The sequence below is a fragment of the Colletotrichum orchidophilum genome (assembly GCF_001831195.1).
Source record: "Colletotrichum orchidophilum strain IMI 309357 chromosome Unknown Scaffold_75.1, whole genome shotgun sequence".
In the NCBI taxonomy this organism is placed as follows: Eukaryota; Fungi; Ascomycota; class Sordariomycetes; order Glomerellales; family Glomerellaceae; genus Colletotrichum; species Colletotrichum orchidophilum.
This window is the reverse complement of record NW_019173031.1, coordinates 162,357-176,263: the sequence shown is the minus strand read 5'-3', so window position 1 is coordinate 176,263 and position 13,907 is coordinate 162,357. Positions and strand designations below refer to the sequence as shown.

Sequence of the window (13,907 nt, the reverse complement as noted above, 5' to 3'; positions counted from 1 at the left end):
GCAAAGCCCATCCGGCGGAATCGAAGCTCAATAAGAACCCGAAGCATCCAGAAAACTCATGCGTATCGTAGATCCAATCCGTGGAAGATGGAGCAGGTGAATGGTACTCACCAGGGGGCCATTTTGATAGTTTGGTGGTTGAAGCGAAAAGGCTTGAGTGTTTGTTTGTTGTTGAAGTCTGGAAGTTGAAGCTGATGAGTCGGATGAAGAGAAATGCTCAGTTCAACCAGAGCTGATATGGGCTTATATAGCCATCTTCGAGCCATGTCCCCCCACGTATCAGTCAGCCAGACATCAGGCGGCTATCTGACGAGGAAGCGCGATTTCATTCGCGATTACGTGGAAGGGCACGGGAGTCCTCGGAGACGGGCCATGCCTATCCCTGGACGATGGAACAAGTACCCCATAGCGTAAACCGCGAATACCGCGCGAGCTTCGTTGGCGGCAGAAAGCTGACTTGGCGGTTGTGTGATACCGCATCAGGCTGGCACTCCCACCGTTTGATCCATGATGGCTCCCTGCGGCCTAGAGAAGGTGGAATGGGACCGTCGAGGAGCGGGGTCTGGGACCAAGTCTACGGGTGCAGAGCTGTGCAAGCTTTGAGACGTGTGGTCGGCTGGTTATACGGAGCAGGGTGCCATGTTCGGGCTGGGAGGAGGGGGAAGGGTGGTCCACCCGACGACGGGGAGCTGGACTCTTGTGATTGGATCAAGTGAGGCAGACTGGGCATCCACGCACGAGGTTTCGATATAGCGAACAGGGCGGCAGGATGAACGTGCATGGCTGCTGTGGTCGTGTGAATGTGATTTGTAGGCGGGCTTGGGAGGATCGTCAATGTTGAGTGGATGACAAGTGCCCGATGAGGGTAGCCCCGCCATTCTTCGGTCAAACGTTCGGGCTAGGAGGAGCGTGGGAGGGTGGGCAGAGCCGGTCTGGATTGTGGATTATCGGATGCGTGAAGAAAGGCTGCTTTGGGGCCAAGGGCAATCGGAGTGGACGCCTTTGGGGCACGGCACCAGCCTGCCAACGGCGGCGTTGGGTGCGTATTGGTGTGAATCCGATTGTGTATGCATGACAATGTATGTACAACGACAGAGAGGGCAATCTGCTTGTGATGCGCTTGGCGGCGGCACCCGCGCGAAACAGAGTTTGTACCATTTCACACCAAAGGCTTCAGGTGATGTGACGCAGCCATCCCGTATTGGCCAGAGTCGGGACTAGCTGTCTGTCCAAGTGGGATCCGTCTGCTTACTAGGCAGCCTCGACCAAAAGGCGGAAAACAACAGACAGAAAGAGACCAGGCGATGGACAGACGACAGACTTCTGCAACACCAGATGACCTTGCCATCTATCGTCATGGCGGAGTCAAAAGCCCCAGGAGAGTGAAGGCAAAGAACAGACAGCTCAGAGATGGAGTCTCACCAGTGAGACTATAGGCTCTTTCCCAAACTTCAACTTTGCCTCGGCTCCGCCACTTGGAGAAGCTTCAAAAGAACCTTGCCAGGGAAGATAACCCTAGTAAAATCCCTATCGGACGATCCGTAAAGAGAGGAGAGCCATAATACCTCTTAGCTAAAAGGCGTGGGTTGTCCAATCATTGAGACGGGCCGGCGGCGACGCTGGGCAACTCGTGATGGAGCAGGTTGCCCAATCGGCCATTATCTCCGGGCTCCAGGTGAAGGGGTCGGTGAGAGGGGCGAGGAAGCGAGACACGCGAAAGAAATGAGCAAGGAAAAAGAGAGAAAAGGAGAAGCCGTGGCTTACTACCGTGGGGGGGCGGTTCTCTGAACAGTCTTGCCCTGCCTGAGGGCGAGCCGGGACCCGAGAGGTATACTGTATGTAATCACCAGACATCATGAGAGACAAAGATCAGAGAGTCTGACTGATTGATACAGTGTACAGGTCTCCTTCTTCTTTTCCTTCTCCCCGGTCTCCTCAACTCGGGACTATCGTCGCGTCCCTGGGTCGACTTGTTTCGGGCCTCAAAGCGGCCAATTTGACGGTGTTGCAGACACTTGAATGAAGAGAGAACAGGAAAGGCTGCCGGTCGAGGAAGACAGGATGAGCGGCCCCTTTTATGCCTTCACCCATCTCTCTTATTCTACGGCCTCAGAATGGCGGTGCAAGGGAGAGACGGCATTCCCCCGGTGGAAATGATAGTGCGAACTGGCTGGGGAAAATTGGCTCATCAAACCACCTGGTCCATCAGCGTCCGTCGCGTGTCGTCGATGCTGAGTACTGCCGCCTGACCTGTCCATTCCATGGTTCGTGGATGCGCTGGCTATCTGGCTCTGCTCCAGCAACGACATCGTGGGTGATGGTTGGCGGCATGGCGATGGCGGAGACTGATTTTGTGTGAGAGGCTGGGCCATCCAGGTTGGCCATCCGGGTTCTTGAGACACTCCCAAAATGGCCTTATCAATGCAGGCCATCCAGGTTCTCGATGCCGACTTTCACTCAGCGGCATCTCTGGCACTTTGCACCCGACAGGGCCACAGGACCAATGGACCAAAGTGTCAGAATGGGTTCTTTTGAGGCGGCCAGTCACTCCGATTTGAAGGTCGAATATCAGCCCGAGTGTGGGTTGTGAAACTTGTGACTTTGTCGACGTAAGAAGGCCAAGCCACAGTTGCGTTCGTTGGAGCCGAATCGGCGCGACACAATATTTCCGACAAACTCTGAACAACTTGACCGATGCTCGAGAATTATCGACAAGAAATGCCGTCGTTCAAGCTGTTCAGGTTCTGGAATTTTCTGCCACCTGAAAAGTCTGACGAAATGGTGCCGCGTTGAGAAATGCTACGCGTTTGTTCACCGCGTGGCGTAGAATTGTTGCATCAAAGCCGAGGTGTTTCGGCAACATGCTCGTGCGGGTGAGTGGCTCTTGACAGCAAGTTATCGCCCCTCGGTTCTTGATCTTCGCCATTCCGGATCAACTACCAAACAATGTCTTGGTGGTTTCAAGATGGAAATCTAGCTGGCCCGAAAGTTTGGCCGATCAACAGACAGTCTGTCAAGGTTTGAGTCGCGTCATCAACGTGATAATCAAATTCTGGACGTTTGGTCTACCAAGCGGCTGATCAAAGTCCGAGCCTCTTCTGAGACCTGTCGTTGCGCAATTCTTCGGCCATCGCGCCAAGGTCCCCATAATTGCGCCATCTGGGGAAAGCCGCAAGCGCCTTGCCGAGATCGTGACCCTTAGGTCCGATCCGACCCTGGTCCCACGAGCGACCCCCCTCCCCATCAAGAAGCGCGGTGGGCTCCGCTCCCGCCGGGTCGAGTCCCCGTGAGCGGGCCGTCCCGCTCACCTCATCTCGTCCCTTTCGCAGAGATGCGGCGATGATGGAGAAAGACCACTGTCTGCCCGAACCGTTTCTAGGTGGCTCGATACCTGCCTTGCATGGCCCTGAGTCGACTCGATGCCGTGTGGTTGCAGACATCCGTGTAGCTTTCGCAGTCCGCTGTCGCTCTTCGTCCCCGAGGCCGGGAAGCCCCTACACGAGCAGCACGCGGTCTGATAGTACGTGGTGCTATATGTTCCGACTTCGACGACCCGACTTACATGATGGCACGTCGCTGTGAGCCGTGTTCATTCCTTAGAGACTTTCTTGAGAATCAGCGGATGAGACACCGTAGAGGGAACTACGGGATGTCCGACAGCGATGATGGACATAGGCATTGGCAACGACCACGACCAGGTTAGCCCCGACATACGAAGTTGCAACGAAGCCATGGGATTTTTGACTGAAAGATGACCGAGCCATCGACATCGAGATGATGGTAGCGACATAGCGGTGACAAGGCCGAGCAGCGGGGGAAAAAAAGAGTCAAAGAGCAGACGCGTTGATTATAACATTGCAAGGAAACCTCGTTAGCTCAGGTGCACCTCTTTCAGCAGGATGTAAGGATGTGACCGTAGTAGTACCAAGCAGCACCTGCACACTCTCAACCTACCGGACCTGCCTAGCCTGATCTTCCCATCGCCAACACGGCTGCATTCAGACATTGTCGCAATGCAATGGGGGAGGAGCCGCCTGTCTGCCTTATTCCTGTCTCCCCGGCTCTGGAGTCTGGAGTAGCTCATGCCCTCAGTCAAAGGCTCGTCCCGCGACCTTGTACAACCCTTGTCAGTTGCGCGGGCTCAGCCTCCGTCACCTCATTATTGGCTTCGAAGAGCTTTGGTCGCAGGTCTGTCCCGACAGGAACAAAATTTTCGTCAGATAATGTATATTGCCCATGATGGCAGGAAGCTGTCGTCACGGTGTATGGGTATTGTGATGACATTGGACTCTTCGGGACCATAAAGGGACAGGCAGGCTGCTTTGGGTAGTAGCAATCGTCATGGCAGCTGCCTTGGGACCATGGATGATGGCAAGGCATGAACATTGAAACGACGGACCGAACTCGGAAAAGGATGTCGGCAGATGTAGAACGTCTGTCTGGACCATACTACCGCACCAGTGCTGCCTGGGACGACTGCTGATAATGCACCGTCACGGTTCAACGGGCCAACAAGAACATCGTTTGAAGAGTTGAAGTTGAAATTAAATTTGAATTGCAAGTCTCATTCATTGTTGATGCAATGAGGAACCATGGTCCCAGTTGCCAATGAACTCCGAGCCTATGTATGTATGATGCCGCATAATAGAGATACGAGTCGTAGCTAATCCGCCCTGGCATCAAATCGCAAACAAATCCCTACTTTGACAGACACAACCAGGATATCCACGACGTCCGTATCATGATTTGCGCTATTGTCCTCGGCCACTTGGCCAAGATATGCCATCCCTGTAACCCTTACGCCAGAAATTCCACAATGGTTCATTCATAGTGCCACCCTCTAGGTCTACTTCATAGCGCTAGGACTTCGTGCAAGTCTGACCTCACTCCCCGCAGAAGTGCAGCTTGGAGTACCGGGCTCCTATGCCCCGCCAGCTCGGGCCGCAAGAGGCTGCTTATTTCGCCTGCCCAGCAATGTGGCGCCGTCGAGGCTGAGCTCAAAGGCGCCCTTCTGTCTGTTCCGGTCTCTAACCTGTTGACGAGCGGCAGCTGTGACGGTTGCAGAGTGTTGACCATAACCCTTCTCGTTTGCCGCGGGAGCCTGTCGCTCACGCTCACGTCCACGTTGGTGCTCCTGCTGATCTCTAATCTGAGCATTGCGCATGCTTTGCTCGAGCGCTTGCGTCGCCTGTGATGGCTTGTGGACGTATTCGGCTTCCTTATTCTCGGCCATTTCCGCGTCCTCATCCTCTGAATCCTCGTTAAGATTGTTGAGGAAACGTGCGGGAACACCGCCCTTGCTGCCAATTTGTTTTCGGCGCTTGGCCTCTTCCTCTTGTCTGTGAACGGCGTATCCAACATCGAAGACCTCGCGCAGGTTGACCGCACCAGGGGAGCGGAAGTCGTAGCGACGGTCGCCGTCGTTAATTCTGTTAGCATCGAACGCACGGAGCATGTCGGGCTGCGTCTTTTTCTCGTCACGAGGCGTCGGGCCAGAACCCTTGATCCAGGGATGGGCGAGGAATTCGGTGATGGTGTATCTCTTCTCGGGGTCCACAGTGAGGAGGTGAGAAATCAGGTCTTGAGCAGATTGGGAAATATCATCCCACCAAGGTGACAAGAAGGTGTACTGGCCCTTGGCGACCTTCTCCGTCAAAACCTCAATACTCTCGTCATAGAAGGGGGGGAAACCACAGAGCAGCGTGTAGAGAACGCAACCCAGTGCCCACATGTCGACCGACTTTGAATAACGCTCATCCTTGACGATCTCGGGAGCTGTGTATCCGACAGTGCCGCAAGGCGTCATGGTCTGGTTATCCCACACAATCTTGGATAGACCAAAATCGGCAATCTTGATCTGACCAATGCCGCCTGCACCAACTCCGGGAATGAAGTCGCCCTCGTCGACCTTGTCTTCATCGCCCGGCTGCTTAGGCTTAGGGTTCTTGGACGGAATGACGGGGATCGGGCTGAAAAGGATGTTTTCCGGCTTGATATCGCTGAAGCATCGTGGGTTAGCATACAATTCGAAGGGATGACGTCACAGGCGCTGATGCAATATCGGCACTCCCGTCTTCCACCGCCTCGTTCTCACCAGAGTGGGCCAGTGAGAGAGGAATGGACTGTACATACCGATGGACAACACCCCTCTCCTCATGCAGGTACTCCAAAGCTTGGGCAACCTGTACGATGACGTGCCTCGAGAGCTCCTCGCTGAAATACGTAAGGCGAACAATCTGGTGGAAAAGCTCACCGCCAGGCGCCAATTCAAGAATTATGTAGTAGTACTGTCTAGATTCGGAAAAGTCGATGAGCTTAATAATGTTCGGGTGATCAAGCTGTCGCATAATTTGAACCTCCTTCAGAATGTTTGCTCTCTAGGTCGGGGTCAGCAACGATGTCCAACAAGTAAATGGAGAGCCATCCTTGACGTGACAGTGACTATTAAGCAACATGAAAGTGTCGAAAAGTGAGGATGGCCCGAAGAGTAGACAATGAAATATAGAAAGTTTTCGCACCTCTGCGGCCTTGGGGACCTTCTTGAAGTCCGGGTGTAAATGCTTGTTTCCCTAATCACGCCCTCGGTTGGTATGGGAATACTCGAAAAGGCTCGAAAGAATAACGCAGAAAATAAGAGAGAAAGAAAACGAGAAAATCATGGTCGCGGCCGTAACCACCCAAGCGTCAACTCACCTGCATGCTGTTCATTTCATACTTGCGGACGACCTTGATGGCACACTCGCCCGGTTGTTCGCCAGTGGTATCGCGCGCACGGTAGACATTGCTGAAAGCGCCGTCACCCATCTTCTCGACCAATTCCCATCTCTCTAGGCCAGGATATCTGGGGAATTTGCCCTTGCTCTCGTTCTCCTCGGCAACAAGCTTGGCCAAGTGCGTGTTGTCGATGTTCTTGCCCGCCTTGGACGTCTTGTACTGGTTCGGCTCGGCGGCGTGGGCGGCGGCGTGGTTTGCCTGGGCAGCACGGTTCTGGCCATCGCCGGCGACTGAGTATGCCTCGGGAATCGCCTGAGCAGGTGCGGCGGCGGGATACGCAGGCTCGGATATGCCTACGTGTGCTTTGGGCGGCGGGGACTGCTTGGCTGCCGGCTCATCGTTATTTGCTCGGGCTTGCTTTCCTGTACACAAACAAAGTCAGGATATTGTTATTCAGCGATAGACTGCGGAGTCGTCGCGAGGGATCGAGAGATCCACAAGGAGCGACTAGATGAATGTGGGACGGTGCGAAGAGATGCGATATGTGGGCAAGGCAGGAGGAAAGAGGGATTAACGTACCGTGTCGGATAAAGTTCTTAAGCTGCTGTATCGTCGACATGATGCTAATTTGGGCCGCTACGACGGGCGACGAGGTGTGAAGTTATTCACAAAGTAAGATTTACCCAGCGCACGTCGCAGTAGTCGGCGGCTGAGTCGGTCAACCAGCCCTGTGTAAAGGGGACGCTGGACGTTTGAGTGTGGATGATACTGCGGAGGCAGCGAAGCACGAGTCGTACAAATATTACTCGGTGGGCGATCTGATGGTGTTGAAAGCTGGGCAAAGTGGAAATGCCTTGTATCACGGGAAAAGAGAATTGAGGTATGTCAAGGTGAACAGGAGCGGATGCAAGGTCGTTACGTTGTGAATGAGGAGGGGGAGGGGGGAATCAGCGGCTGAAAGGGAGAAATTGTTGCGAGGAGGACGAATTTGTGGGCTGCGGCGAGTGATTGTGATGTCGGCGGAGGGGCAACGTGGGCTTGGATGACGGAAGTTGGAGGAACAGGCAGCTGGAGATCGGGCGGGAAGACGGGCAGCAGCAGCAGTAGCACCAGCACCAGCAGCACGTTTGTCTTGGTTTGGAGAGGCCCGGGGACCAAGCGAAGGGGAAGAAAAAAAGGGCAGACGGCGCTAGGGACCGCACCAAAGCAAGGTAGGAGGAGAAAATGGGGATTTGGAGCCGGGGAGGGGTGTTGGTTGGGTTCAGGTTGACAGGGCCAGGCGAAGAAGAACGGCAGACGATGACGGCGTGTTGTTGCTGTAGCCGGGTGCACCAAGTGAAGTTACGAACAGGGTACTTCGTCACCCACTCGTACCGTGCGGCGGCAACTTGCGAGGACTTGGAATTCCGGGGGTGCGAGGGGGAAGTGTACGTCGCTGCGTCCTGGTCCTCGGAACTGGCACACAGAGACGGGCTGACTACCGTTGCCAAGGTAGGTGTCTATTGGACTGGATTTGAGCGATGATGATGACAGAGGTGGTGGGCAAGCGTCTGATGAGGAACCGGCAGCAGAGGGAGGGCGTGTGAAATGTGGCAGGTTGCAGGTTGGACAGTGCAAGCCGCAAGCCGCATGACAGACTGCGGTCGGGAGCTTGGGGCTGCAGTTGCGCAAGGTGGTGATGATGTAAAAGGTCGATGGACCTTATTTTTAAATTTTATTTTGGAACCTGGTTGAATCAGAGTCTCCAGCGTACCAGTGCAGCAGAGTGAGGAAGCTGGAATGGGTAAGAAGGGCGACTTGAGGCAGCGAGGTGCAAGGCCGGGTGAGTGGAGAGGGCGATTCAGGTAGGACAAGAGGAGGAGTAACTTTTGACGGTGCAATCGTAGTATCGTGGCAGCAACAAGTAACTGATGGCAGGATCAGTCATCAGTGGCATCCGTGGACAAGTATTTTTTTTTCCCCTTTTGCTTTTTTCTTCTCTTCCTTCCCCTCCCTCATCGTATGTGTCGTCCCATTTGCTCCGGTCACTCATTGGGCGGGATACCCAGGCGAGCACGTGAATGATGAATGATTGGGAAAGGGCACGGCGAGAAGACGTCTTTTGTTTCTTTCCCAGTCCTCTCCTTCCCAATCCTTAGTGATGGCTTGTGTGGTGTTTCGCTCGTCGAAAAAAGTATCCGTAGATCCAATGGAAGGTCCAGAGTGGGCATTCCCAGGTTCTTGGCCATTCTGATCGTTACCTATCTTAACCTACCTTACCTTGCCTCAGGGTGCCTCCCAGTTGACATGGAGGTATCATGAGGTACCTGAGGTATGCATGTACCTTGAGGTAGTCGTGCATGAAGTGGCCTGGAGAAGGAGCGTTGTCTCCCGCCATGTTCAATGAAGAAGGGCAGAGCAGCATCGAGGGCAGCTCTCTTTCCGGCTAGCATCATCGTAAGGTACGCACTTTCCACGTCTCATTGCCCTCACCTGCCGACGTCGACGGGATTTCGTAATCATGTACTCTGTACTTTGTGATTTCCAATCATCCCGTCGGCCCTTAACCCCCTTTTCCCCTTCTTTCTCCCTGTCTTCCTCCCACCGTACCTAAGCTTCTCAACTCAGTTCTCAGGATGTTTGCAGTCGAGTCGTTTCAACCTGTCGCTCTCTTCAGTCTTCACAGACCGGCCACCCCAACCCCGGACCCATTCGGCATGCACCAGATCCAAGATTAGGCCTCGGATGGGACAGGGGAATGGCTAGCGTCAAGCAAGGGACATGAGGAAGACTCTCGTTGATTATCCACGGGAACCACCATACTATAGCACTCAGGGCGGCTCAGTCTGCTACGCTGGACCATGTTTCCTGCGACAGCGAGGTTCATGTTCGGGTGCAGGTTCCGGCAAGTGATGACAGAACACTGAAGACGAAGATCGGCACACGCACAGTTGACGCACAGTGTAACGAGCAGTACTCCGACTGTGTCTCGACCATGGACGCCGTTACGCCGGCGCCAAGAAACCAGAGTTCAGGGCGCTGGACGCGCTAGAGTCGGCCACTTGCGTTGAAAAGTTGGGATGATGCACAACATTGCACTGTGCGATTTCTGACAGTCTCCCAGACACACGATACTTAATCACGGTAACCAGGCAGGGCAGAACGATAACCACCAGTCCACGAGCCATAGCAGCTCAAAGACGGGATTCGGGAACATTTGGGGCTATAGTTGGGCCATCGCCATCGACCTGTAATTATCCGTATATCTCAGCTCATTCCCCCTCAACCCCATCTCCATATTGGTCATTCACACAGTCGCACTCCATTGCCCCCCCGGCCGAACCGGGATTGCAAGATGCAAAACTCGCGTTTGCCCGTCTGCCCTCCCGCTGTTCTATTTCCCAATTCCATGATTCGGCCTCCCGGTTGCAGCCAGACTGCCAGCCCCGGATGCAAAAGAACCAGGTGCCAGGAGCAGGGCCCGGCTGGCGTGGCCAGCCCATGGGCTGTGACCCAAGTTCCCAACCCATCCCATGTGCGGCGTGCCTACCTTATCCAGGCTCAGAGCCTGTTCCACTCGCCTGGATGGCGTGGGGCCCCCATTATGACGTCTGCCTCGTCGTCATACCCGCTTCTGGCAGGGATGGTATCTTTGGAACCAGACGCCCTGGTGCATCATTGGGAGTTTAAATGTGGACTCGACCTCTTTTGCGATTTGCCTGAGGCCACCAGCCAAATTGAGGTATGGCCAGTCAGGGCCCATGAATCATTCGCATTGCACCTGCAACACCAAATGCCCATTGTCAGATTATCGTCGTCCAGAAATGTCCTCTACAAGGGTTGGCCGCTGCTTTTCTCCCTTCCTCTTCGCATACGGAAACTCCGGCCTGTCTTGGTCCCTCTCCTCCAAGGCTGCGTCGATTCTGTTGTCGATTCCCGTCCTCCCCTCGCGTTCTCCCGCACCACTGCCAAACTGCACGCTTGCATTGCCCACTATACTGGCCGACTGAACCAACCAATCGTACAACGCACTTCATCCACACACCGAGTCACTCCGCGACTAACCATATGCCTCCGAGATGATGATGGGCGATGATGCGCAAGCCACACACGCCACTGGCATTTTCCTGACGACGCTTTTCCTGACGCGGCATGTCTCTGCTTGATTATCAGTCGGACGGTCCATCACTCACTAATCAGTGATATGCGGGCAATCGACTAGTCAGATAGACCAGCCGTCCTCCCGTCCGTCATCCACGCGACGCGGGAGTCTCAGTCACGAGCTCGGTGGGTGCCGTCCCATTTCTATTGAGACTGACTAAGACACCTGCCCGATGTGCGAGCAGTGATCTCATAAGGTAGCTCGCCGTCCACGCCCCGAGGCCAATCTTTCAGTGCTCGAACTGCGGCTCAAACTGTTCATCTCTAGACCATGGCCACTCATTGGCCAGCCACCTGCAGCACAAATATTATCAACAATAACAACATCGTCATCATCATCAAGCTTCTTTCTTGACGCTGAGCAGTCCTTTATTCTTTTAGCCATGTTAACCTAACTCATGACCACAAAGCTCGGCATTCTGGCGATTAGATGGGGCGCCAATCAGTGGTGCTCAGCCAAAGATATCGCCATTGCGCTTATAGCGTTCCCAAGACCGCAAACGGAGAGAAGCCAGAAAGCCTAAAGCCAAAGCGCCGCATGGACTGATCCAGACCATTGCTCTGCACGAGCCATGTTCTGTCGTCATCCGTATCCGTACCTTCCTACCTTCCTTACCTTACGTGCTTACGTTACCCGCCCTCGTCCCTTCCATGTTTGGCACGGCTGTGGCCGAATTAGATTCCAGAGACGCTTTCTCCAGCATCAGCCACATCGCCTTCGCATTACCTCGGGGTGCTTACTACGGTATCAGGCCAAAGTTTAACCCCCCTGTCAGGTATCTTCGGCCGTGCTTCCAGAGATTATGTCAGCAGCACAACTTTTGAGATCCGCGTGCACGTCAAGCACAATTCTGGCCATTGAGAGTCACTGCTTTGCCTGGGCCAGACCCACACTACCTGGTAGGGAGTTTAAACTTACCCATACCACCATTGTAGGTAAGTTATAAGTCCGAATTGGTCTGATGTTCCAGCCACACTCCGACGTTGTCGACGATCATCCTGCTCAGGGACATGAGTCGGTCTGGAACAGGTCGTTACGTTTCCCGGAGAGTGCTAAACGCACACACGCAGAAGCGCGGGGCCTGCGGTCCAGGGGGGTTCCCATTACAAACCTGACATCGAGCATTACAAGGCTTCCGCCATGATGAGCAAATGCAACGCGCCTGTTTTTCAGCTCGCTTACTGCGACCTCCGAAGTTTAAGTCAGACGACCCCAAACGGTTACATGGCCCTGCTCCTTTGGATCGCCGCCGTTGGGACACGCTATCCATACCATCACGATCATTACACAGTAGAGAGGTGCGGCTCACTGTCGCGGCGTCCTCAACGCCGTCCCGAGATGATCGTCATATAGGATGGAACAAGCCCCCCCCCCTGGTGCAGCCTGCTTCTTGCTAACTCTGCAGGTTGGAAGTTGTAGACGCGCGCCGAAATTGCAGAGAGGGAATGCCGCAACGCTCGCTCCAAAGTGTTGCGCAACACCCCTTTGACGTCATGCCTTTTGCCCCCACGCCTATGGCAGGATGGCGACTAGAAGAGGACTGCACGACGCCGGAGTCGGGCACGTGGCACGTCACATCATCACTCCGTCGCCGTTGGCCACTGGCGTCCCGAAATAAACGGCCTTGAATCATCTCCCGAGGTGACCGTTTGGATGGCACCACGGCATCTGTAACACGGAGCGCAACGCTGATGAGCCACCCGGGCTGCCTGCCTCTTTGATATGCGGCAATGCATATCCTGACGTCGCGAGATCACCCCTTGCGGCAGGTCCTCCGAACCCATTTGCGGCCGGTTGGAAATTCTTTTTTCATCATGGCACGCATGGGACCGTTTGTCCCGGCACCTTTTGGGACAACACTGCAGACCGGGCGTGTTTCCACAAATTTCGAGGGCCGCAATGTCCACTATGAAGTCATTATGGTTCAGAGCGTCTTGGGGCCATCTTGCTTCCCACCCCCGGAAAATGCACCTTGCTAGGATCTTTAGATCAGGATTGGGGTTCCCCGACCAACCCACACAAGGCGCGGGCCTAGACGAGGTTGTCATTGGCATCGATACGCTGGCCCCGTATCTGCATCAAAGTTGATCAAGTTTCATCTGCTGCTTCGAGGGCTTGGAGAATCCCAAATCAGCTCCGTGGATGGCAAGTCGGATTGCCATGCCACTTGACTGTTGGGTAAGCCTGGCGTGCTGTTACAATTTGCTCTTCTACTTCTACCGGTTGGGCTCCAATCAACAAAGCAATAGAGCTCCACAGTTTAGGCTCTGGTGGTTGGGCTGAAAAGTGCGGACAACCATTTAAACAAGATTTCAAGTCAAGTCGCAAGGATATGTTGGCCTTTTCTGCGGTCATCAAGGCTATTGTAATCTTCAAGAGACTGCCTATTAAAGATGAGGGCCTACCCCGTTCCCCATGGCTGGTGATAATGATCAGCGCTCAGAGCGCATAGCATGAATGCCTGCCTGTGCCATACCACCGCTTCCTCGCGGGCAGGTTCTTGTATCCGGTACGAATACATCCAGGTATTGCATCCCTAAAGTCAGAGACTGAAGTGGGGCATGAATCGTGGGTCGCCTAGACACTTGAATATCTTCTTCCTTTCTTCCCGCCGTTTCCATAGTCTTGATAAGTACCTCGGTGTTCTCTTGCAGTTGCAAGGCCGTGGAGAAGATAATGCCAGCGTCTCAATGCGGTCAAAGTACATGAATCCTCCAAAAAACCCCTCTAAATCAGGGATGAATCTGGATTCGACTTTTCTCCTTTGCGGCGTTATCATCAGCATCCAATTTTTCCAAGTTGTCACTGAGGCTGATCAGGGTACCGAAGAGGTGCGTGCCCATGATGAGACGGTGAAATCATGGGGCATTGTCATCCTCTCTATCCATCTACCTCACCCCGGCGCCGCCAACGCGCGCCCAACGTCATACGGGTATTTACAGAGTGCACAGGGCAATCATTGCCCCGTATCGAAAGCCCTTAGAAAGCTGGCTTGGCTAGTAAGGGCCCGGGCAAACAGATACATGATGCATCCTGGCAAGCCCGACGGTCT

General features: G+C 54.2%; 4 protein-coding genes across 4 annotated transcripts; 1 reads left to right on the top strand and 3 right to left on the bottom strand.

Moving 5' to 3' along the window:
- Positions 1-2,096: 2,096 nt before the first annotated feature.
- CORC01_08714 (uncharacterized protein) lies at positions 2,097-2,432 on the bottom strand (the record flags this gene model as incomplete). Its single annotated transcript, XM_022620344.1, has 1 exon — positions 2,097-2,432. The coding sequence occupies one exon, from the start codon at positions 2,430-2,432 to the stop codon at positions 2,097-2,099; it is 336 nt and encodes a 111-aa protein (XP_022473182.1).
- Positions 2,433-3,080: 648 nt separating this feature from the next.
- On the bottom strand, positions 3,081-3,593 carry CORC01_08713 (uncharacterized protein; the record flags this gene model as incomplete). Its single annotated transcript, XM_022620343.1, has 2 exons — positions 3,081-3,406; positions 3,563-3,593. The coding sequence occupies 2 exons, from the start codon at positions 3,591-3,593 to the stop codon at positions 3,081-3,083; spliced, it is 357 nt and encodes a 118-aa protein (XP_022473181.1).
- A 1,328-nt stretch (positions 3,594-4,921) lies between these two features.
- CORC01_08712 (uncharacterized protein) lies at positions 4,922-7,333 on the bottom strand (the record flags this gene model as incomplete). Its single annotated transcript, XM_022620342.1, has 4 exons — positions 4,922-5,999; positions 6,133-6,377; positions 6,694-7,136; positions 7,294-7,333. The coding sequence occupies 4 exons, from the start codon at positions 7,331-7,333 to the stop codon at positions 4,922-4,924; spliced, it is 1,806 nt and encodes a 601-aa protein (XP_022473180.1).
- A 4,746-nt stretch (positions 7,334-12,079) lies between these two features.
- CORC01_08711 (uncharacterized protein) lies at positions 12,080-12,208 on the top strand (the record flags this gene model as incomplete). Its single annotated transcript, XM_022620341.1, has 1 exon — positions 12,080-12,208. One exon carries the CDS (start codon positions 12,080-12,082, stop codon positions 12,206-12,208), a length of 129 nt encoding a protein of 42 aa, XP_022473179.1.
- Positions 12,209-13,907: the final 1,699 nt, after the last annotated feature.